Source organism: Genypterus blacodes, unplaced genomic scaffold (assembly GCF_046128005.1).
Source record: "Genypterus blacodes isolate CSIRO-AG114 ecotype Tasmania unplaced genomic scaffold, CSIRO-AGI_Gbla_v1 ptg000032l_1, whole genome shotgun sequence".
Classification (NCBI taxonomy): domain Eukaryota; kingdom Metazoa; phylum Chordata; class Actinopteri; order Ophidiiformes; family Ophidiidae; genus Genypterus; species Genypterus blacodes.
Genome location: NW_027466845.1, coordinates 6445002 through 6470104, shown reverse-complemented (window position 1 = coordinate 6470104; position 25103 = coordinate 6445002). Strand labels below are relative to the sequence as shown.

The following is a 25103-nucleotide window of genomic DNA, read 5'->3' as shown; positions in this document are numbered from 1 at the left end:
ATATTAGAATAACATGAAATGCACAAAAGTTGCAAAGAGGTTGCACAGTGAGATTGTGTAAGAAGTAGTTTGAACAGATCAGCTATCGGTCAGACAAATTCGGTGACGACGCTCAGCACTCCGGTTTGTCATGATGATGGAGGCCACCAAAACGGTTTTCATCATTCAAGGAAATGTAAAGTATGCTCTATATACGAACCAACCTCTTATTCAGTACTATCATAAGCAACGCAGACGGCGTATAGTACATGGTATCTCCACTGCCAGGTGCTACCATTACCAGTTACTATAGTCAGAGATGGTGCAGCTTTTTACTGACGTACCATTCTGTCTGCCGATCGAAACTAGTTCCCACGGAAGAAACCATCTTAACCCGACACTATTATCGTTTACAGTATTAAGTATTTGAATATCAGAGGGCTTCAGTATTTAACAGCGTCACTAACATACAATTTACCAAAAATAAAGAGCAGTGACAAGAAACTCAAAGCTCAAACAATAGCATGATGCCACAATGCCCCAGCGGAGTAAATCTCCGTACTCTTCATCTCGTTACGCATTTAGATCAAACACACCAAGTAAAAAACACAACAAAGTGCATATATAACAATAAAATATGACACGATTGCAAATTTGTTTATAAGCACATCCGTTTAGTTACTAGAAAACAATTTGATGAAAGTGACCTATACCTCCTACCTATGATCAAATAGAGCTCTGGCGGTCTCTGGTGGATAAAATAGGTAACTACAGACACAAAGACTGACGACTGTCAAATGATAAACATTCATTCCATTCTTGTTGCACTTGTTTGATATTTCAGGTTTGAATCCCTCTGAGGTCTTGAGAAAAAATTGAAGTAAGAGAAGAAGCGAATGTTGACTGATGAAATGATGAATAAACTTTTGTTTAAGGAAAGATCTGTGTGTGTGTGTGTGTCTTTATTCTTCTTCTCTTTCTCTTAAGTCCCCCCATGCTAAACTCACTAAAGAGCCCAGTCACAGCTGCAGAAGATTTTTATACTTGTACATCCTTGGGGGTGGGGTGAAACCTACAGTAGACGCAAACTCTCTGAGAAAGGCCCGAGTCAGCACCACAGCTGCATTCAAAGCCACCGTTGGGCCTGAACCCACAACCTTTGACCTGGAATTCCCATGTTTATGAGCATCACATCATTCAAAAATACTTCCACTTCATTCTGATGCTGCAATAAATACTTTATTATAAATAATAAATAACATCATAGGCCACCAAATAAATAAGTTCAATAAATAGATCTCAATAAATACTTAAAAACATAATACATTCATACATGTCATTAAAAACACAATACATTCATACTTGTTAAATCTGGCCAACATGGCCTCCAGTGAGCTCAAAGGCTTCTACATTCTACTTGGTCGGTAGTGAAGGAAGATAAAGGCTAGTTCAGTTGTGTAGGTGATTAAATAGACAGGCATGATAATGGTGGTATGGATTTAAATGATGATGATGAGGATGAAGAGCAGGGGTGTCACTTCCTGTGTTCTCCTGAGGCAATGTAGCCCATCGCTCTGTTGATGGTGATGGTGCGCATGTGGAAGCCCTTCATCAGCTTACACATCTCATACCTGTTACCGAAGGTGTTGCTTCCCCACAAGTGCGGTGTGTTTTCCTAAAGGGACGGACAGAGATGGAACAACTTCAGAAACACACACACACACACACGCACCGTGTCCTGAGCAAACACACATTTAAGAGGTTGTGTACTTTCACTTGGAAGTTATGAACTCATTTGAATGAAACCTGATGGGCAGGTTCAATGCAAACTAACTAATGTTTGTGTTGGTTGGCCAGACGGTGGCGCTGTTATTACAACTTTTACATTTTGACTCATAGTTTTTGAATCATTCTTCTTTTTTCCACTGATTCCTTGGCTCACATAACCACTTTCTGCCATTTCAAAATTTTTCTTTCAAAATATTCTTCTACAATTTTTTCTCATCATAGACTTTATCCCATAGAAAAGTTTTCTTTTTGTCTTTAGGCACTTTCTCATCATGTCTCTATAGTTGGCTGCCACAGTTGAGGGACTGTTGCTCATTTATGAAAAACTGTAACCAAACTTGGACTATATGTCAAAAAAGTAAGAGAATCAATCGACCTGATGGTGTCGCCAATGCAACAACAATAGATTTGCCAATAACTTTGGAAGTGGACATCGTACAAAGGTCACAGCCCTCGCTAAGATTAGAGGAGCTCATAAAACCTAAGTCTGAGCGGTGAGGAAACAAAGGGAACAAACCAAAATAAGACATAAAAAACTAAAATACCTCTGAGGAAGAAGGTGGCTCCTTAATGGGCACCAGGGAGCAGCTCTGTGTGAATGAAGGAAGATGAGTGAGGGAATGTGCAAATGTGATATAACAGGAGACTTTTCTCTCTCTCTCTCTCTCTCTCTCTCTCTCTCTCTCTCTCTGTCTCTCTCTCTCTCTCTCTCCCCATCTCCCCCCTATCTCTCTCACACACACTCTCTTTCTTCCTCTCTCTCTCTTGCAGTCTCTCCCTGTCTGTCTTTCTGGCTCTCCCTCTTTCTCTCTCACTCTCTCGCTCTCTTTCTCTCCATCTCACGCATTCTCTCTCTCTCTCCCATTCTGTCTCTTCTCTTTCTCTCACTTTCTCCCTCTTTCTGTGTCTTTCTCTCTCACTCTCTCTTACCGTGTCTCTCTCCCCATCTCTCTCTCTCTCCCTCTCTGCCCATCTCTCTCACTCTCTATCTCTCTCTCACACGCTCTTTCCCAACCTCCACACACTCACCTCTCTCAGACTCTGGATGGTCTCCAGTGTTTGGCGTAGCGGTGGCTCCTCCACATCTGGACTTCTCATGGGGTGGTTGAGGTAAGAGTGGAAGGCAGCAGCGTAGTGTGTCAGGTCCTTCATGATGTTCTCCACACACTGACTCTGTGAGGACATGATGGACTGATCAGTCAGACTGCCTTTGCTTTGGGACTGACACATTCACAGAGGCTTCATTCAGTCACTCACCTCACTGAACGGTGAACTCCTCTGAGCCATGCAACTGGAATTCTAGAGGGTCAAACATTTAATAAAGATGAGAATTCTGTTGGACAAATTTGGTCCAACCAGTGGTTCCCAAAACTTTTCACGCTTATTTTTTTTTTCAATTATTAATATCTTGTTAAATGAAATCATTAGACAGGATCTATGCTTCATATCGCTCATTCCTCCATCCGGTCTCTCACCTGTAGAGTGGGTGTGCAGGCCTGCACCGTGTCAGCTTGACTGTTCATCCTGCTGTTCATGCTCTCAGTGTTGTTGTCCTGACAAAACACATTCTAAAGAGAAAAGCAGAATAATGGATGATTTACGAATAGATGTGGATGTAAATCACTTTTCCGCGGTGTAATAAGAAACCTTCACGTTACTGCCACACCGAAGGATTTAAACGAAATGTAAATATCTTCATTGTTTTCTAGTTTCAAGACGATTAAATATTCTCACGTCTTTTCCCCAAAACATTCCCAGGACTCCCGGAGCACACGACAGTATTCCAGCTTGTTATGTTAATGTTACTCACGTTCTGGAGGATAAGCGTGACGCGGCTCAGCAGCGTGTTGAGCAGCACGGAGCACCGTGCGCACCTCTCCGCGCTCAGGCTGAGCTCCGGGCCCGCCGGTACCGGCACCGGTACCGCTGGGGCCGTGCGGCAAAAGCATGACAGCAACAGCAGCGTGCAACTGGCCACATCTGCAAATTCAAAAACAAACACAAAAAAAACCAATAAGCAGTGAACGCAACGCAACACGTCAAATCGCGGGTTCGATCCCCCGTGACAGTTCCAGAATTAAAGAGGTTTTCAAGCGGATTGTTCAGACTTACAGACAGTAAAGTTTGCCATCACTGATCGGAACTGTGTGTGAGAGTGTGTGTGTTGTTGTTACGTCCTTGTGTTGGATTTATATGTTTACTACCCGGCGGGGAGGGGATTCCCTTTACCCGACCTGCAGCTCACCGGCAGCGGCTCACTGAGCGAAACAGAAACTATAACGTCATCGGCGTGTAATTTCCGCGTCGCTATGTGCACGCGCGTGGTGCAGCTTCTTCTCCTCCTCCTCTTCCTCTTCCTCCTCCTGCTCGTTCTTCTTATTCTTCCAAAACCGAGAGAGGAAGTCCCTCCGCGCGTTTCACGACCTAGCGAAAGCAGCTCCGGGGTTAAAACTCACACACACAGAGGGACCGATCCGGGGATGTGTTTTAGGTGAAGGGATTTAGGCTCCAGGCTCATTTGCATAGAATGAGGTCATGGTTGCTTTGCTTGTATGTTGGTTTGTTTTCGCAGATTTAAGTGGTATTTGGTGGGGATTTGGGCTCATTTCCTTGGACATTTTCCGTCTCCTCGTGATGTCAGCTGTGTGTGGTTGTGTGTGTGTGTGTGTGTGTGGTTTTCAGTATTTTGACACAGATTCCAAAGCAGAATGCGTTAAAATGTTTTTAAAAGTCCCTTCATTGACAGCACAAAGTGGGAGGTGGTGTGGCTTGTGTGTGTTTTAGTGCTGATCAGGTGCAGACCAGAATATTTTGTACTTTTTGAAAAAATATCAAATGGGACTTGAGCGTTTCACAGCTGGACTCAAACCTTTGTACAATTCTACGATCTTAAGGTCTTTCTCTTTGACTTTATGGAGTATACAGTTGATGTGTTATTGAGATGATGTCATTCAGTTTTTCCCATGTGAGAAATTGCCCAAACTAAATGTTACCTAGCCTCACATCTCCTGTGCAATGGAGTGAGGAATGCCCCACTATTCCACATTTAGTCTCTGTGACAGTTGAATGAAAGTGTTTTGTCATGCAGCCACAGTGAGGCCACCACACACACTCATACCTGCACCATTAGTGGAAAATTTCATTGCAGTGAAATTAATCCCATTAGTCATTCGGATGCTTTTTAAGAAGAAAAAACACGACGACACAAACACACCGCACGTGTTCACCTTTCAGCCTGTGTTTTCGGGACAAAAGCTCCGTGTTGTGTTGGAGTGCCTCTGAGAGGAAGTGCAGCCCCCTGATACTGCAGCACTGAGTGAAGGCTTGACTGAGGAGTTTCCTGGCCTTTCTTTTAGCTCCACCACAAGGTAATGAAAGAGTGAAACTTACCATTGCTCCATAACAATATGATCAGATGACCAACAGAGAAATAACATGCTATTCATTACAAAACCCCTCAGTAATATAGAACTGATGGCACATTTACAGGTATGATCAACCACATTTACCCTTCATCACGAATGAAGGGTATCCATATGCTGTTCTTATAAGTCGGGGGGGGGGGGGGGACTTCGTTGATTGAGGGCTCAGGGTGAATGCCAGCAAGGGGCCACCTTCCCCCTCCCCCCTCTACCCTCTTCCTCACTGGGATTAAGAAGGAACTGGAAGTAAAAATTGGGATCTAAGTCTTGATCTTGAGTGTAAGTTGTCTAGTTTCAAAGTTGTTGACAAAATTAAACTTTTCAGATCGATTGATATTAAATATTTTGCAAACACAGTGAGCGTGTGCGTCCTCCAAGTTTAGTTCTGACGTTCATTCATGAGATTCGGCACTTTGTGATGAATGACAAACGCCCACTCAACTCTGGCAGCCTATTAAATAGTGAAACAAGAGGACAACTGATCTTATATTATAGCAAAAGTACAAAAGAGGTGTTTTGTAGAACATTTAAAATGATGGAGAAGTGGCATTGACAGCACCACCGTCAGGCCCACTGGGACCAAAACTTCATGCTTCTTCCCTGGATGGAGTCTAAACCTGTTTGAGATAACAGACAAGCAAACACGACACTAAACAAAACACCCAATCAGAGGCAAAGTGAGTGTTATGAACGTCATCCGGTGTCAGTTTAAGGAGTTACATTCATATTCCAGCAGGCAAACTAAACCCAACTCAACTGAACTGTTGCCCTGAAACATTTTTCTTTTGAAAACCCACAAGAGAGTGTGTGTGATGAGGCAGCAGAGTGAGAGAGTGGCTTGTGAGTCAGCCTGAGTGTAATGTCAGTTTCAGGCGGCATCACATATCCAAGGCTTCATCAGAAAGAGGAAGATGGCGTGAAACATCAAAGTGTAAACCACCTGCACCACAAACCAGCAATATATGAAACAAAGTTTATTCTTTATTTTACATATCTGTACATAAACATCTCTTCCCTCAAATAAACTTTCTGAATACAATAGGATGAAAACGATATTCACACACTTACTCATTTAAAATGACTCGTGTCGGAAAATCAACATTCACAAAATGTTGAAGAGCAATCAGGGTGAACGTGTTTTACCAAAAAGCTACGACTCCACTACAAGGCAGGCATGTTTCCTTTACACTCTTTTAGCACCTTCAAATAAACTTTTTTTCTCAGTTGAAAACTACCATTTGTGCAGAATAAAAACAGGTTGAACTCTGAAATACTTTAAAATTCACCGTCCAACTTAAAATGCTCTGAAGACGTTCCTTTCTCGTCGTTTTTTGTCGTTTTTTTTGTTTTTTTTACAGTGCTGTTTCTTTTTTCTCGTTACTCACCTTCTACTTTAATTTTCACTAATGTTTTACTTTTTTTTAAACCCCCCCCACCCCCACAATTTTTGCGTTTGACAATTACAATTTAGTGGCGAATGTAGAAAGTTAAAAAAGCAAAAGAAAAAAGAAACAACAGCGAAGCAAGGCCGATCACTGCACAGGAAGCCGTGGGGACGGGGGGGACGGGGGGACAGGAAGGTATCCATGACGACAAGCAATCAGTTCCCTCTATTGTCTACCTCCCAGGAAGTGGAAGTGCGCCTCCCCCTGATTCTTTACTGCCCAGGATGAAGCCACAAAAGCGAATGATAGAGGGGTGGGCTGGGGGGCCGGTGGCTTCTTCTGTGCTGCCGCCGCCGCCACTGGAATCAGCAGGTGGGACAGGAAAGTGGGAACGGACGCGGGAGACAAGGAGCTAAATACCCGGGACAAGTGGACAGGCTTTGGATGGAGAGGGGCAGAGGTGGAGCAGCAGGAGAGGGGAGGTGGGGGGGGGTAGACGGGGGCTTTAGGGTCAAGTCTGGCTTGGGGGGGGTTTGCTTGGATTTGGCAGAGGGGGAACGGGGCGAAGCGGGCGGGGGGATCTTTATTTGGACAGGGTCTTCTCGGCCAAATGTTTCTGCTGGCTCTCAGCGTGCCTGAGGAGGAGAAACGGAGTGTGAGACTTCAAGGCACGAAAGTGTGTGTGTTTGTGTGTGTATGTTTGTGTGTGTGTGTGTGCTCCTTGTACCTGGTGAGGTCCTCTATGTCCACCAGCATGGCGTCCTGCTCCATGTGTAGCTCATCTCGGATCAGAAGCAACTGTACCAGTTCCTCGTTCAGACCTGCAGCGTTGAGGGCAGCGAGACGGGTTCAAAGAATACAGGAGAAGAGGAAGAAACACAAAAGAAGACAGTTATTGTATGTTTGAGGTTGTATGTACTGTATATGTATATGTACAGCCAGGGGCGGATGCAGTGACTTTGGGGGCCACTGGGCTCATCCGGGCCCCTTTTCTCTGCCTTCTACAGACAGAATTCAAACTGAAATCTGTGATCTAAATATGAATAAGTACAACTACAACTACCACAACATGTAATTCATCAATATTTAACAGTGTGTTTATTAAAATCAAACAAAAACACACAAACCAGGGATCTTTATCTTTTACTGACTTACTTCTAAATTTGATCTATGGTCTCAGACACCAGTGTGTGTTGATAAATCAGCATTTCCTGCGTGTTCATGCAGGGTAAAAGGTGTAATTTAGGATCACAGGGTGTTTTTATATGGATTAAATCTACCATAAGTGTAAATTGATATCTAGTGGTGTTGATCTTAGTTCACCCTGCATTCTGATAAAACTCCCTGATAACCCAGTTTGACTAACACACACATTCTTCCGCCCATTGTGCTGTAAACCTTCCGCATATTCTCCTCTGTTGTTCGTCAAGAAAATGATCAAACATCATCATGAGTCCTTTCGAAAGGGGAAAATCTGTTTGGTAGGTAAGACCACGCTTGACTTTGGAGTCATGGGGATTTCTGGAGCCTTTGAAACGGTAAAACATGAGCTAATTCATGCCCAAGTGCCATGGTCAATGGTGCGCTCAGTGCACTAACAGTAAACAGTGGGGAAGCTGCTCACTGCTGCAGTTCTGTGAATTGACAAGCACATAAAAGTACTTTCACATCCACTGCAAAGGGTACAGGTCAGCATGGGCTTGTGTTTCCCCCTTTTGCTCATTTCTACAAATGAAAGTAGTGGTCAGTGACAGTATGTGTGTGTTTGTGTGTGTGCGTTTGTGTGTACAGTCAACTCACTCTCAATCTGCGAGTGGAGGTCGTTGACGATGACCTGCAGCTGTCCCAGTGTCATGTCCCTCAGGTCGGTGGGCTTCAGGCTTCTTTTCATTAGACACTCTTTGATGTGGGGCATGTGCGGGAGCTGCGGGTGAACGAACACACACACACACACACACACACACACACACACGGAGAGAGACACAGAGAGACAGAGCGGAAACGTGTCAGTTACATTAAATTATTATAATGTCTTTCTCTAGTCTGTATCAGAGCATCACAGTTTAACCAAACTATACATTAATATACACATGTTTTTTGTCCTAAAAGACTCACAAGAGGAAAGAACTTCCCCAGATGAATCCTATCTGAATGTGTTGGGGGGTTTTTTGGGATCTGAAACCTATATTTTCCTGATTTCTTCCCCTTTATTTCCCAAAATGAAGTGGACAGCCCCCAGGATCCTGTAGGACACATGACCAAGCTGGAGGCGCCGCTACCGGGAAACGAACCTCTGTGGTGGCGGTGGGTCGGGTGTTAGTGATAGAACCAGAATTATTTCCAAAAGTATCTTGCAGATTAAAGCAGATTTGTCTTTTAATGTGTCGCATTTCTCTTGCGAAATATAGAACACATGACAACACCATGACGACCACACACTCTGAGGCGCTCTGTGCACATTTGAGGCTTCACTTCCAACATCTGTGAACTCAGTGAGTGTGTGAGGTTGTGACTGTCCAGCAGAGGGCAGTGGTGCTGCTAAATTTATAGAATCTCACCTAGCACAGGAACGTTTTGCATGCAGTGTGTGTGTGTGTGTGTGTGTGTGTGTGTGTGTGTGTGTGTGTGTGTGTGTGTGTGTGTGTGTGCGCCCGCATAAAGGAAAACCCATTCTTTTCTTATCTCTGTTTACTTTCGGTTTAGCAGACATTCCCTTCTGCACCACACCCTTTTCGCTTCCCTCCGACACTCCTTCTCTCTCTCTCCATCCTCCTCCTCCTTTTTCTGTCACAACAATCTGTAAGGTGTGCGTGCGATTGCTCTCCTTCCTGGTGTGTGCCACCGGGTGTACTTGTGTGGGTGTGTGTCTCCTTTTTTGGTTAATCACCACCCTTTCACTTTCAGTTTCACATTGGCAACTACTCAGCTGTGTATGAGGCTATGAGGACCACATATGTGTGTGTGTGTGTGTGTGTGTGAGAGAGATAGAGAGAGAGAGTAGAGGGTGGAAGGGACGATATGAGGTGGCAGAGCGTGTGCTAGGGGTTGCATCTGCTGACTGATCTGTGAGTTTCTGTGGCAGATTAATCATAATACCAACTCAGAGGACAAACTACTCTGTGGGGTTTCAGTGCTACAGTTGTGACTCAGCGTGAGAATGAGGAAGAATACCGAGCCTGACCTATGAATAAGTGAGGTAACGCATTTACGACTGTTTACAACCGTGACCACAGTTTCAGTGTGGGTAAACAATGCCCCAAAATAAAGAAATATGTCAAATACAAATGAAAAAGGCATGACGTCATGATTTGGTGAGCAGACAAATGTGTGAATGTCAACGCAACCAGAGAGGTGAAGTCACTTAAACTCTGTCATGGTGGACGGGTTGTTCTATGGTAGATATTCTGGACAGTGTGTGTGTGTGTGTGTGTGTGTGTGTGTGTGTGTGTGTGTGTGTGTGTTGCTGCAGCCTGATTGCACCATAATGTTCTCGGTGTTGTGCAGTGACAGTGATGTCTTCTGCCTGCTGAGCACTGTTACGTCCCTAAACACCTCAGTCAAAGCTCTCCGCTCTATGAATCATGGATGAATCGCTCTCTACTCTGAATCAGTAAAAGGTTCCAGGGAGATAAGCGTGTGTGTGTGCTTGTGTGTGTGTGAGAGAGAGAGAGTGAAGCATTGAAGCAGATAAAAACACATGAAATAGTGATGAAGGCGCTCGACATCCCTTCCCTTCCTCTGAAGCCCGATGCAGAGGAGGAGTTTGGGAGAAGTGGCGGTGGTTCCTGCGATGTCATCGTGTCACAGCAGAACATGTAGGATGAGTTCAGCTCTAACGTGACGCTCATGTGGAGCCGACATTCCATCCACACGCCTAAACTCATGTTGTGTGAGTAACAGACTGACTAACTGCGTCTAGCACATTAACAGCAGCTTGTTTACACACACACACACACACACACACACACACTCTCTCTCTGTTCCTGGAAGCTGTAGGTGCTCGCCACTACATCAGCTTCTTTACTGTAAACGACCACGGAAAGTTCTCAAAGGAGGAAACAACGTGCGGAGGAATCAAATTCAGATGAAGATTCGTTTTGAACAATAAGATAAATAAAACCTTTAACGCCCGAATCCTCACACCACCAAAAACTTAACGCCTGAGTTAAATATTAAACTCCGTCATGTGTTTTGTGGTGAATGTCACGACACTTCCTGCTGCACGTAACGGCTAAATAAAGTCGCTCATGTGACGATGAAACATCTGGAAAATGGATCCGCCCGCTCCTCAATCTACAACTCAGCAGATTTGACTTCTCGTAAACTTGATGTTTAGGGAGGCAGTGGCTCAGTGGGTAGTGCTTCTGCTTGCCGAGGTGCCCCTGAGCAAGGCACCGAACCCTCAATTGCTCTCCCCTCTACGAAGGGTGCTAATGTAATGTAAGTCGCTTTGGATAAAAGCATCTGCCAAATGATTGTAATGTGATGTAATGTTTTTTTGCCGCCGCCTGTGTTGAAGGTCGGCGCTCCGCTGTGGTGACGACAGATGCCGCAGCTTTCTCATGCAAACAGAATGACGACATCAGCAGTTGTGTTTTCCATTTGAATAACAGGACTGTACGGGTAAATATAGCTTTAGTCACTGACAGCAGTTCATCAAATCACATGTTGCTTCATCAGATTCTCAGCATATCCGTGTGGCTGAGTCCTAATCTTCGTCGTATGAAACCAGCAACCCATTTTAAAAGCATTTAAAGGGTTGATATCAGATGTAGATGGAGTCGTGACTCACCAGGTCGGCCACTGGGGACTTCTTGCGGTTCTGTTTCTCCACCTCAACCTGCATCTTGGCCATGGGTTTGGCCATAGCCAGGGCCAGCTTAGCCTCAGCCTGCAGCTTCTTCTGTCGACTCACAAAGTCCATGTCCTCCAGGGACTCCGAGTCGTCTTCCGTGGTGTCCCTGTCTGAGTAGGACGAACTCTGCTTGGACTGCAAAGGGAGGAAAGAGGAGAGGGAGGGAAGGGGGGGTAAGAGAGATTTAAGTGTGTGTTCTTGGTGTTTTGGGAGTGTGTGAATTTGAGATGCATGACTTAGACTTTCGAGCTCATAAAATTCAAATCCCAGATTGACTTTGAACCACACAGATCTTGCACCTCTAACTTCAGCAGAGAGAAATGATTACACCGTTCACAGAAGTATTGAGTTCTTAGAGTCACATCTTTATGTATTGTTTCATCAAATTATGTATTTCATTATCAGGGATGTTAAAAATACTAATTTGCAACAAAAAAAATTGTGTAAATCTGTTGCACAGATTAGCACTCAGGCTTTAAATCTGATCTAAGACCTTAATCTGGGTTTGTCGGTCTTAACTTCCTGTCTTGAGTGGAGACGTCTGAACTTGACGTGATGATTCTCTCTCTCTCTCTCTCTCTCTCTCTCTCTCTCTCTCTCTGTTTCTGCTAAATGTGTCTCAGGCTGACAGGAGGTAAATGTGCTCAGTCATCCGTAACCATGGCGAGCAGATCTCATTCACCCTCGCATTTACTGCCGGCGGATTGCTTAACTGGCCAGAAAACGCGAGCAAAGGAATCTGAACAGCCGTGAACCCACCGCGTTCATCATAATCCTCTACTCTCATTAAATGTCTGCTTATATCATGCTTACACACACACACACACACACACATACACACACACACACACACACACACACACACACACACACACACACACACACACACACACACACACACAGTGAAAGTACATTAACAGCTACGGTATGAGTGTGTGTGTGTGTGTGTGTGTGTGTGTACCATGGGCGACAGGGGCGTGTCCAGGCTGGTCTCTGTCTTGCTGTCGTCTGCATCGCTGTCCTTGTCGCTGCCGCTGTCATTGACAAAACAGATCTGTAGGTTCATGCCGCTCTGCAGCCTGCAGAGGGCAAGAGAGAGAGGGAGAGAGAGAGACAGACAGAGAGGAGAGCAAGATGGAGAGAGAGAAAGAGGACGAGAGAGAGAGAGAGAGAGAGACAGAGAGAGAGAGAGAGAGAGAGAGAGAGAGTTAATACAGTATTAACACCATTCCCTCAATATCAATGAGCTGGAGCCGCTGTGTTGCATCTAAAGTGCTGAGCCCACAGAACCACAGACACACACCTGCATTCCTACAAGATTAAAAATCAGATTTCATTTCTCTGTGGCACCAAACTCCTTTTTCATCCCCGTCCACAGTAAACAGCTCAGATTGAGATCCGTCTGGCAGGGAAGCGGTGAGAAAAAGGTCAAAATGCAAATGAGCTGCAAACTATGTGGCGGCTCCTCAGAGTAACTTAAAGCCACAATAAACGTTTGATCTATTTTTAACTATGTGCTTTATCAATGAGGATCGATCTGTATTGATTGATCAGGGGGGAGTCTATGCTTTAGGTGGAGAAACCTGCTCTGTGCCGATCTGACTCCATCTAGAATCAGTTTCATCCGTGTGTGGATGACTAACACGTCTCATCACGTATCATAAGTTTCTGCAGTGTTGTAATCAGTGTGGCATTCGTCGTTGCACAATCAGTCACCAGTGTGTGTGTGTGTGTGTGTGTGTGTGTGTGTGTGTTTAAGTACAGTGTTATCTTTTAGGAAGTGATACCCAGACACGGCGGTCATGTGGCCGAAGCTCATCCACGCTCTCTTCCCGTCTGTCTGTCTCTTCTGTATGTTGTTACAGATTACAGTAAAGCTGTAACTAAAATCTATGTGTGTGTGTGTGTGCGTGTGTGTGTGTGTCTCACCGTGAGGAGAGGCTGGGCTTGCCGCTCTTGCTGCAGCTGGTGTAGATGCCCGGCCCATCGTCAAAGAAGCTGCCCAGGGCCAACTTCTGCCTGATGGACTCCCTCTCATTCTTTTGGGCCTGCAGCAGAAATAAACCACAAACCAGATGAGGTCACATGTTTCTATGAGCTCCTGTCTTCATCAGGATTCAGTGCCTTGCTCAGAGACACTTCAGCAGGGTGGATACCTGTTGTTGTTGTTACCACTGCATATTTATTTTATATTCATAGATCACCGACACGCCACGTTCACACAGACAGACATTTCTTGTGCGAGTTGCCACGTGTGTGTGTGTGTGTGTGTGTGTGTGTGGCTCCAAATCAAAGTGTGAAGTTCGCTGGAGTCCCCAAAGTAAAGGGAAGTGTGAAATATTGGATTTATTTATATATTATCAGTGTTAACCAGCAGGTGGAGCTGTTGCATCAGAGAATAAACACCCCCAGCATGAAATTATACACACACACACACAGGCCTAAGCAGCCTGCTCATACTGGAGTCAGGAATCGTGGTGTTACTCAATTGCCTTGGCAGGTCTTCACACACATGTCGACACACATACACACACACACAAGCCGGCCACTACGACAGGCTTCGTCTGGGGTGACGGCAGGGACACATGAACTGGTGATGAAGGCGTGCAGAGATGTGATGGTGGAGCTGTTCGGCTCTTTAGTCTGAGCTCCTCTTTCCTCTCTTTATCCACCTGATTAAGACTCAGACATAACCCTCTCTCTCTCTCTCTCTCTCTCTCTCTCTCTCTTGAAAATCACTCATCACACCTTAACCCCCCCACCCCCCTGGGTGTGTGTGAGTGTGTCGGCAGTGAGGATGAATGGACACTTCACATAAGAGCCTGCAAGACACACACACACTGTGAGCACACACACACACACACACACACACACAGGTGTTGGTGGTGTGTTCAGGTACAGCTCGGGATTAATTTACTCGTAGATTAGCTGCAGATTCCGAGCAGCTGCTGTTTAAACACAGCGACCAATCAAAACGTCCCTTTTTACAGCATATGTGTCGTTACAAAGTGATAATCAATCAATCGCATCTCACACCTGATCAGCGTGTTGCCAGTCACTAACGATTCACACCTGCCTGCCACCGCAACTTCCTGTCACTGTCTGAAACACAGCCTGTGTGTATGTGTGTGTGTGTGTGTGTGTGTGTGTGTGTGTGTGTGTGTGTGTGTGTGTGTGTGTTTTGTGTGTGTTGTGTGTGTGTGTGGCCTGTGTGTGGTAGAACAGTCGTGATGTTCGCTCCGTAAAACACTTAAGCAGGTGTGAAAGCCGCCGCTGAGAGGAGGAGGTGTGAACGGGCCGCAAACTACAAGATCCCGCCGCGCCACATGTTTCACACACCTGTCGTCTTATCCCAACACAGAATTCCTGCCTGTTTCCTCTCCTGTGGAATGACTGGAGTCGTCATAGTTACAGTGAAGGATCCATCATTTAACACAATGTTAGAGAGAGAGAGCGAGCGAGCGAGAGAGAGATGTGTGTGTGAGTGTGTGTGTCCCATCCAGCTCCACATTTGTCAGGAATAATTTATGTTTTCCCTTCAATTTCCCGTTTAATTTCCTCACTGATGAAGACGTTTTTCTCCTCCGCTCATCCACGAGCTCAGAGGCTAAATTAGCTCCGGCCCCTCCCCCTCCCCTTAAACCATGACAGTAAATGATTGAACCCTCTGTGTAACAAAGGGGATTCACTCTCTCTCTCTCTCTCTCTCTCTCTAACTCACACACACACACACACACTCACTAATCTGAATGTTTGCACCCAGAAACTGTAGATCTGAAACACATTTCTGGGAGTGAAACCTTGCTAGGTGTTTCTGTCCCTCACTCTTCTATGGGTTCGTGTCTCCATCTTAACGTATCTAAACCCATAAATTAGGCGTGTTGTTCCTTTAAAACCCGTCGGCCTTTCATGCGTCTATGTTTCTGTCCTTCTCTTCTGTTTCCATCCGTTCTCCGCTAAGCGCGCCGCCTAGCTCTGCACAATGGAGGCTTTTCACTGGCCGTGACCTCGCCGCTCCCTAGTTGGAGACAGGAACCCACTGTTCACACACACGCACGCTAAGACCCCAACACACACACACACACACACACAAACACCAGATCTCGTGAGCTCACTCCATGTGACTCGAAGTGAAGCGACCCTGAAACGTGCACGGCACCACAATGCACCTGGACCAGTCTGAGACCATTTTGTAAAGATTTTCAGGGGTATGTGTGTGAGCGTGTGTGTGTTATTGCCATTGCCCTACCATCTGCGTGTGTGTGTGTGTTTGTGTGTGTGTGTTGCTGAGAAGCCAAACAGAGGACAGCTTCGCTCTGATGTGTTTTCCAGGCCGCTGCTGAGCTCGCAGCTTCACAAACAGAAACAAGGTCACCACGACTCCTCGCCGTGTTTCGACTGCACCGCATAGTTTCTCACTTTCACACACAAACACACACAGCAGTGTTTTGGCAATTTCACACTATCCCCCCCTCCAGTGCACTTCACTCTGTGTGTGTTCCGTGAGACCTGTCCATCTCAGAGGCGCAGCATTCCATCCCAGATAAGAGACGCGACCTCTGACCCCCTGGTGCGGTTCAACCTTGGGTCAGTGCAAGGCTGCTCCTGTCACTCAGATTAGAGGGGAAGTCTGAGGAGAGGAGGTGGAAGTTTGTGTGTGTGTGTGTGTGTGTGTGTGTGATGTGTGATAGAGAGAGAGAGAGAGAGAGAGAGAGAGAGAGAGAGAGGGAGAGAGAGAGAGAGAGAGAGAGAGAGAGAGAGAGTGTGGGGGGGTGATGGTGGGATAAAGCAAAAAGGCGGAAAATGACAAAAGAAGGGAGGAGAGGGGAAGCGTGAAGTGGGTTTAGACGGGACAATGGCTCCCCGAGTGACTATTGAGCTTTCTCTTTTTCTGCAGAGAGTGTGTGTGTGTGTGTGTGTGTGTGTTTCCCCCCCCTACATTCTGAAACAGACTAAAGGACAGAAAAAGCCTGATTACTTGCACCATTTTGTCACAGCTTTGCCCCGAATACCTCAGCGGAATCCTAGTACAGGGTTTTACATACTCACATACTCACACATACACACACACACGCACACACACACACACAATGCAAAGTAAAGCATCAAAGTAAACAGTGTCACATGTCTCAACTAAACTATTCCGCCTCCTCCTGACCACCAACATTTTTCCATCCTCCTCCTCATGTGTTTTCTCTCTCAGTCTCTCTGCTGCTGCAGCGTGTTGGGGGTCAAAGCATGCAAGCGGAACCCGGAAGTGACAACAGGGGGACGATCCATGAAAACGCACGGATGTCTCAGGGTCAAATGTCACAGGAAAACACTTTTAGAAGCTTTTCCATGTCCGTCCAAAGGCCCGTGGACCAGATCAGCTCAGATCAGCTCAGACCATCAGTGACCTACATCGGACACACACACACATGTACACACACTTTGTCCTTTACCTCTTTGTAGTCGTCTGTGAGGTACAGGCCGGACGCTTGTCTGATGACATCATCCATTCCACCACTGTCCATGTTATCCAGCGCCTCCCTCCCTCCCTCCCTCCCCTTTCCCTCTCTCTCTGTTCCCCGACCGCCGTCAATCGCTATCAACTCGTTTTAACACACACATCGCACTTCACGCCAAACTGCACGACTTCAAAAGCATCGGAAGAAAAAAAAAAACTCCTCACTCCTCCGCTGGCTCTTTCTCTCTCCCACTCTTTTGTGCTCCCATGTTGGAATAGCTCGTACCAACGCTGCGGCCCTGCCTCTCCCTCAGGGCTCACAGAGCACAATGGGACGGAGGTAAGGAAGCCTTTAGACCCTCCCCACCTTCCACCCTCCGGCCAGGGCGAGAGAGGACGAGGGAGGGAGAGAGAGAGGGAGAGAGAGAGGGAGAGGGAGTTTTTTACATGTTCACACTCTGACGTTAGGACAGCAGCTGCTTTAGGAAAGACACACCTCAGCCACTGTGTGTGTGTGTGTGTGTGTGTTGACATATCTCCTGGACACGATCTATCACGTCTCTATTTGTTTCACTCCTCTCTCTTTGCTGAAACGTTTCTTCTGAGAGCAAAAACCTCAGAATCTACGACGTCTCACATCTCTGCGAGAAGGAGAAAACCACGGCAAAGTGCAGATTATCCCACATATTTGCGGCGAACTGAGTGAAAGGCACGAGTGTGTGAGGTTAACAGAGAAGGCGCAGTGTGTGTGTGAGTGTGTGTGTGTGTTTGTGTGTGCTGTTCAGGTAAAAATAGCCTCCAGTCTGAACTCAGAGCGAGCCAGCAGCCTCACAGCCTGACCGGCTAAATAAACCCTGACAGAGCACAATGGACCATTAGTCTTGCAATATAAACACACACACACACACACACACACTCACCACACACACACACGCAGACACTGCCTGTGCCTTGTATCGGTGACTTACATTTTCAATCTGAGCTCTCTACGGTGCGTAATGATCTCATCTGTGCAGGATGCTATCGACCCGTGACTCATATATTTGTCATAGCCGCTCAATCATAGCACACACACACACACATACACGCACACAGAGACACACACACACACACCATTCTGAACGCCATTACCGTATCCATAGTAATATAATCTCATAATTCATGCGTTTCACTTACATTTTCAATACGCCCTCATAAATGAAACACACATTATTGTTCACAAACACACACAAGCAGCAGTAACCAGGAGCCGACACACACACACACACACACACACACACACACACACACACAGGCATCTGCTCACACACCCCGGTAACGATGAATATGAAATTCAGATTCGATACAAACAACATGAAATCATCATTTTATTCTAACTTACTGATAACATTTTATTCTGTACTTAAAACTTAAAAAGCCCAACATGGGTCTGAATCTCCCAAAGTCTTCCAGAACCTCGACGCAGAACTTTGATCCTGAGGCCCAGTATATAGTGACCGTGCGTGTAGTGTATAATAGTTTAATATGCCATCATAATAACAACAGGAACGCACAACAGACACAGAATCCAGAAACGCAGGAGAAAAAAAGGCTATAGTTTATACTTCTATCTCAAATTTAGACAAGGCGCAACATGAAGGAACTATTTTGACGAATCCTGATGAAAAAACAACATCAGAAAATATGAATCCAAATAAATGTAGCAGTTTTCTACCATCAGTCACCATGACAGCATTGAGGCCAGAGCTGGATGTGCCTCCTCACTACATCCACCCATGGAACCAACAACAAACACCTAATCTCCTCTCTGCACATTTGTTTCTCATTAGTTCTCCTTCTGATTTCTGTTAGTGCTTCCTTCTGAAAGGCAGAATTGTAAATTTGGCTGAAAATGTTGCTTTCTTCTCCGTTCGGAAACCTCAAGCCTCCACCATTGGGCAGAGCTCAGGGGATGAGTCACACTCAAACAGTCTGGGAGACATAACAGGGAAAGAAAAGGGACTTCAGATAAGAAATAAAGCGTCCAGCCAAGGACAAAGGTGTAGACGAGAGATGAGAGGAGGAAGAGGAGCACGGCGGCGAGTGATACAGATGAGAACGGATTGCGTTCAGGCATGCTGAGAGAGAGAGAGAGAGAGAGAGAGAGAGAGCGGAGAGGAGAATAACAATGTCGACTTCTAAACGGCAGAATGAAACGGAGAGAATTCCTTTTGAAGAACTCGGAGAGGTTGGGGAATAACGCATTTGCATGATAACATCAAAGTACATCCGAACACACACACACACACACACACACACACACACACTGAGCAGGGGGTGAATGGAAAAATAGGAAGTGGGTTTGAGTGTTGATCCCTGAGGATTGTTGGGAGAGTAGAGTCAATTGTCTAGATCCTCATGCACTGGACAGCTGTTGGGACACACACACACACACACACACACACACACACACACACACACACACACACACACACTAAACGGTATGAGTTGTGAGAGAGAGGATGGTGTGTTTGGGGGCTACAGGGCGGGGTCGAGGCGGCCCCCCTCTCTTTATCTGGGTCCATTACCGAGTCTGACTTCATGTCGAGGGTGAAGTCACTGCAGAGACTCAAACGGGGCGGACGGGGGGGGGGGAGAGTTACCTGGGCGTGATCGCAGGAGGTAGAGGAGAAGAAGAAGGAATAAAAAAAGGCTGCATTATTTACAAATCAAGGACAGAGAGAGAGAGAGAGAGAGAGAAAGAGAGAGCGAGGGAAAGAGAGAGAGAGAAAGAGAGAATGGCTTATTGTTCCAAGTGAACAGAGGGTGACTGTGGGAGTGAAGGTTCCTGGCACCTCCTGCAATCCTGGGCTCCAAGACCGATAGTGCTGCATGTGTGTGTGTGTGTGTGTGTGTGTGTGTGTGTGCCTGCATATGTTTCCACCTACAGCCACTGGTACAAATCTGCAAAGTGTTTACGTATCAACCCTAATGCCCACACTGCATGTATACATGATCTAAAACGTCGCATCTCCACCTGCTGCTGTGATTTGAGAGGAAAATCTGATCTGATCTTATTTTGGAATAAGGAGGAAAAAGAACAGGGGGGGGCTGCTACCATAGCAACGTTGTGAGAATTTCTCCATGGCTACGCTCCGTGTTCCAAACAAATTGGGCTGCAAAAGGAGCACGGGGAGGCCCAATGGGAAGTCCTCTCACTCACTTTCACACACAAACACACACGCACGCACGCACGCACGCACGCACGCACGCACACACACACACACACACTACTGCATGGTAGAGGCTGATATTTGGAAAGATCAAATTGTGATTACTGCGACAAACGTTCTGATTCTGTTTTGAACTGCGATGATTTTCTTGCAGTACGTTGCCGGGTCGCCCTTGTCACAGTAAGAAGGTCGTATGCCAAAGCATCTTCACACTTTTATACATTTAAACTAGGAATGCATTGCCCTGTGATAGCAGATGCGGACAATTTGCTGAACGCTGAACAAGTACCCGAAATGTATGAATGGTTTCTGTACTTGAAAGAATGAAGAAGTTACAAGCAGTTTGAGTGACAGCTAAAGATCCTTTCCTTTGGATCTACCGTTTGTTTATAAACAACAGGTGCAGCCAATTAAGCAGAGACACAGAGCTGAGTCAGTCTGAAGGCAGAAGACAACTGGCTTTCATGTAAAAACTGTAACTGCTGTGTGAACAGGAGAACTTTATGGTCCATAAAGGCTAGAAGGCAAAAAAAAACCAGCGAGTTGAAAAAGACCTGAATGAACCTTCCTGCTGAAAAATGTAACATTGGGTTATATGGGGAAGATTCAGTATTGTTTGTGAACTCTCAAATTTGTGGATCTCGCAATTTTTTACTTTAATTCCATCAATTTTGCCGCCCTAATGCTGAAAAATCTTGTCCAGTTTCGGTAAAAAAGGAGCTGCCTGCCTCGACAGCTGGAGATACTCTTCTTCCTTGTGGATCTGATGCATAAATGCTCCACACTGCCGTCATCATAATCTCACCCATCAGCGCTATCTGCTGTACAGCTCGTCCTCATTTATAATTCATCGGGCCACAGCGCGGATACGGTTACAGCAAGAGCGAAAACGGAAAATGTACCTGAACAAACACACATACACCCTTGTGCATTGACACGCAAACACACCCTCGAGGTCCTCCAGGCCTTGGCGAGCTGAGCCAGGGTGGCAACGCGGCCAAGCTGATAAATCTCACCGTCTTTGCTGCTGCCGCTGACGACGGCAACACGGCGCCGACTGATTTACAGATTCACATTAGAGCCTGGTGATGACATATTGAGACTTCAGCCCGGAGCAAAAACCTCAAACTTCAGCACGTTTTGGCTCCGTTCAAGGGACACTTAATCTTACGTCGGAACTAGCTTGATGACATCGTCGGAGCAATTTAGAATTATGTAGAATCCATTCAGTCCGTAGCAATGGAACCTTCTAGTGTGGTTTCTTCAACAGTGAAGAGAGAATTCAGTAAAGTTAAATGTATCTTGTATATTTCAGAGTGGAACAATGTTGTGTCCTTGTCTCTTTTCTTCGGCTGCTATTTCTCCCGTGAATGGGCTGTAAATCTTCTATCAGCTATTTCACTTTACGAGGCATCTGGAAGTAGAAGTTACAACAATACAGCAATCTAGGAAAAACATCATTTTCAGGGTAAAATGTAAAAACACTTGATACGGTAAAAAATGTAAAAACACTTGATACGGTGAACGTATTTATATCGAACTAAACTTGCTTTCCGATGTTTTAGGCGAATCAGGTACAGTGGATCCATAAGGGTCGATGGTAAATAATTTTAAAATGCCCAAAAAATAATAAGAAAATGATTGGATGTAATTCTCTCTTTAACCACTTAATGAAATGCATCTTTAGATGGTCGTGGTGATTGCTGGTGATTCAGTTGTTAAGTTTTCTCTCAGATTATTAGCAGGGAAGCCATTATCTCCACAGGAACGAAACTGATGTCTCTCACTGGTGGCCCGTGGGTCAAACGTTGACTTTATTGTCTCACCAAGGGGTCAGCCTGTGACTTCATTGGCTAATGGCTTTGACATTGAGTGTGAGCTTGCCTCAAAGGGCGAAGGGAGGGGAGACAAACAGCGAGGGACGGGCGGCTGTGTTCCATGTTTCCTCCTTAAGGCGCCAAAGAAGGCAGCTTAGGGTGGTTAGGACAACACCTCAACACCAGCAGAGGGAAAACAACAACGCCGAGACCAAACTACGTCACCCCAGCACCAGTCTGTCCCCCAGGAGACGTGTAAAAACACCGGGACAACACCTCATCTCTACGCTGTTACCGCTGCATTCATCCTCTACACCTCCGCTCTCTGCCCCATCACTCCATCCTTTCCTCCATCTCTCCGTGAGCGTCGTGTTCGTGCCAGGGGCGCTGTCTGCCCGCCGGTTGCCAGGTTACCGGTCTAATTGAGAGGCCTCTGGTGAGTTGCCGTTATCAGAGCCTGAGCCCTCTGCTTCCTTTCGCCCTCGCTCTCTCCTTCCCCTCCACCTAATCCCCTCATCTCTCCCTTTTTTATCACCTTTCTCGTAAGACCTCACCCATTAGCACTGCACCTCCCTCCATCTCCTCCACCTCCTCCCTCCGCCTCTCTCTCTCATTAAACTTCCCGTTCTTCTTTTATTTACCCTTTCCTTCAATTCGCTCAGCCTGCAATGCCGACACTTCCTCTCTCTCCTCTCATCTGCTGCTGCCATCTCTCCGTCACTCCATCGAGCTTCCATCGACGACAAGCCAACCTGGCAGGAAGTCTTTATCCCGTTAGCGTTTCCCACCCATAAACAGACCACCACAAACACACAAATCTACAGCATCAAGAGGGCGTGGCCATAACTGAAACTACAGCATCACTATTTATGTTTTAAAAGAGCAGATTTTGGACATTTTGGACAGAAGAGACAGAGAGATATTATGGGCAGAGACATCAACAATCCCTGAGTGGATTCATGCTGGGGACGCTGCCATCACATATAAGCCTCAGAGGCACAGGCTTTATTTATGCATATATTTATAAAATGTCAATAATGTTGGAGAGGAGAGCAGTTACATTTACTAACACCCAGCTTGAAGTCTTTTTAACGCACAGATCGCTCGCTCCCATCACGGATTGGAACGCAGCGGTGGCGCAACAAAGTTTAATTATCTGCGGCCGTAAAGCGTTCACACGAGCCCCACAGGGCCGATCCATCTCCTCAGAACGCTCATCTCCTTCCCACTCAGAACTTCTTTGGCAGCTTTTCGTGCATCGTTGACACACGTCACTCCCTCTCTTTGCCTTCCCACTCTACCCCATCAAACACACACAAACTCTCGAGCCCCCTCCACCCTCTTCAGCGCCTCCACCTCTCCCATGACAGATTCAGCTCGACTCTTTCGCCTTTCATCTCGCTCTCTGCTTCTTCCCGCCCGCCCGCCGTCTCGACTGCATTGCAGAGTTTCTATCCCGGAGAAGTGCCGGTTTAGAGAAAAGCATCACACGGGCACACCTCAAGCTACTTCGACATGGATTGATGAGGCTGGATGAAGAGGTGGTGGAGGAGGAGGAGGAGGAGGAGGAGGAGGTGGGACATTATTCCCCTGAGTCAAGAGCTCTCTTAGCAACCAGCCAGCCATCGGATTCACAACACAATCACGTAACACAAAAGCCAAACCGATTCTCCTACACGCAGACGTGATTCTAAGAGATGACATGCAAATCACAATGTTCCGTTTCGGCGTCAGGTTAAACGATCACGACAAACTAGAGTGAGCGGAGCAAACGTTCAGAGCCACGCAGTGACAGAAACATGTGAAGCCACTGCCAACATCAACATCCTCTTCCTCTCAACAGCCAACAGTCAAAGAATTAAAATACAAATGGACGCAATGTGTGTTATGTCATCCAGATGTCGCGTTACCTGGTAAGAACAGTTTTCCTGGTGGACCATCCTTCAAAGCATCCTAGAGTGGAGCCAGAGGGAAACTGGAGTTGGACTGAGAGAGAATTCCCAGCTCTGCAGCACTGCTTCTCTCGGGAGAACGGGACAGGGGGAGCAGGGATCCCGCCTGGTCCTTGATCCCAAAAGACGCAGTCAACACGATTCTTGCTTGTGAAGTTTTGTTTTTTTGCGATCTTTACCTCTTGGCTTCCTGTCTCTCTTTCTCTGCTCGCTGTTTGGGTTTATGTTTGTCAGAGAGGAGGAGGGCAGCGTCTGATCCCCTCCTCACCAAAGCAGGGAGAGGGAGGGAGGGGAGTGAGAGACTGGAGGAGGGGTGTGAGAATGAAAGAGAGCGAGCGAGGGAGGGACGGAGGGAGGGGGCCGGTGAAAAGCAGAGCACATTCCTGATCTCCTCTCTCACCGCCTGGGTCGGACTGAAAAGGGAGGGGGAGGAGCTGGTGGGCCGGTCGCATGTGGAACTGGCCAATGGGGAGCGAGAGGACGGCGAGGAGGGAGGAAGGGAGGAAGGGATGGAGGGAAGGAAGGGGGGGATGAGGGCGTGGGTGGATGAGGGAGTATTGGTGTCATTCTGCTGTGTCACAGAGCCATGAAACTCGCAGAGAGAGAGAGAGAGAGAGACACGCATATATAATACTTCTTTACACTATAGGTTTACTATTCAGTCTGGAGCTGTTGAACAGACGTTACTATAGCATTTCTCTCCACAAGTTACAGACGGATTTCATTGAAACTTGGCAGGCAGGTTGGACATGAACCAGGGAATAACCCCTTCAATTATAATATCAGCCAGCCAGATGGTGGCGCTGTAAATACCACCGCTACGTTACGGGCCTGTCTTACATTTCTATGAGGATGAAAGGATGGAATAGGATTATTAAATAGGAAATTAGCTTTTCCTTCTACAATTTTGGGGTCAAATGTCACAAATGTGTACATGTGGGATGTTTGGACCAAGACGGACAAAAGTGTCATCTTTGTTTTTTGATCTTCGACACCATTTTGCTTTTGAGTGGGCTGCTGAATTTGAGTAGGCTATGATGATGACTCAATTCTTTGATGATGGAATCCTGCAGCTCAAACACGGGAGCAGCGAGCCTAAAGCGCCTTTATATATTATTATTGCATTACTGTGTACATTTGCTGTGTTAAAGTACAATACATGGTCTCTTTCCGTTCCTCTCTCCTTTGTCAGATTATAATCCCGTAGTGGCAGATGGTGGCTCTCTGATCCACACACAGGCCAC

The 25103-nt window shown here is 46.3% G+C and overlaps 2 protein-coding genes across 7 annotated transcripts in view; both read right to left on the bottom strand.

Annotated features, from left to right (window-relative positions):
- Positions 1-1252: 1252 nt before the first annotated feature.
- On the bottom strand, positions 1253-3898 carry il12a (interleukin 12a). Its single transcript, XM_076146302.1, has 7 exons — positions 3880-3898; positions 3578-3747; positions 3243-3335; positions 3025-3066; positions 2797-2940; positions 2313-2357; positions 1253-1654 (listed from the first exon to the last, which is right to left on the bottom strand). The coding sequence occupies exons 1-7, from the start codon at positions 3896-3898 to the stop codon at positions 1514-1516; spliced, it is 654 nt and encodes a 217-aa protein (XP_076002417.1). The 3' UTR covers positions 1253-1513.
- Positions 3899-6150: 2252 nt separating this feature from the next.
- The window catches only part of schip1 (schwannomin interacting protein 1), a 153426-nt gene continuing 134473 nt past the window's right edge, over positions 6151-25103 (bottom strand). For 4 of the 6 annotated variants that reach the window (XM_076146392.1, XM_076146391.1, XM_076146393.1 and 1 more), the window contains 6 exons: positions 13359-13477; positions 12391-12508; positions 11367-11564; positions 8375-8498; positions 7302-7395; positions 6151-7209 (listed from right to left, as the gene is read on the bottom strand). In XM_076146392.1, coding sequence (XP_076002507.1) covers positions 7158-7209; positions 7302-7395; positions 8375-8498; positions 11367-11564; positions 12391-12508; positions 13359-13477 — 705 coding nt within the window. In that variant the 3' untranslated portion in view covers positions 6151-7157. Of the gene's footprint in view, positions 7210-7301; positions 7396-8374; positions 8499-11366; positions 11565-12390; positions 12509-13358; positions 13478-16873; positions 16952-23817; positions 24169-25103 lie in introns of those variants that run through there. The other 2 variants (XM_076146396.1, XM_076146395.1) reach the window with 2 other exon arrangements.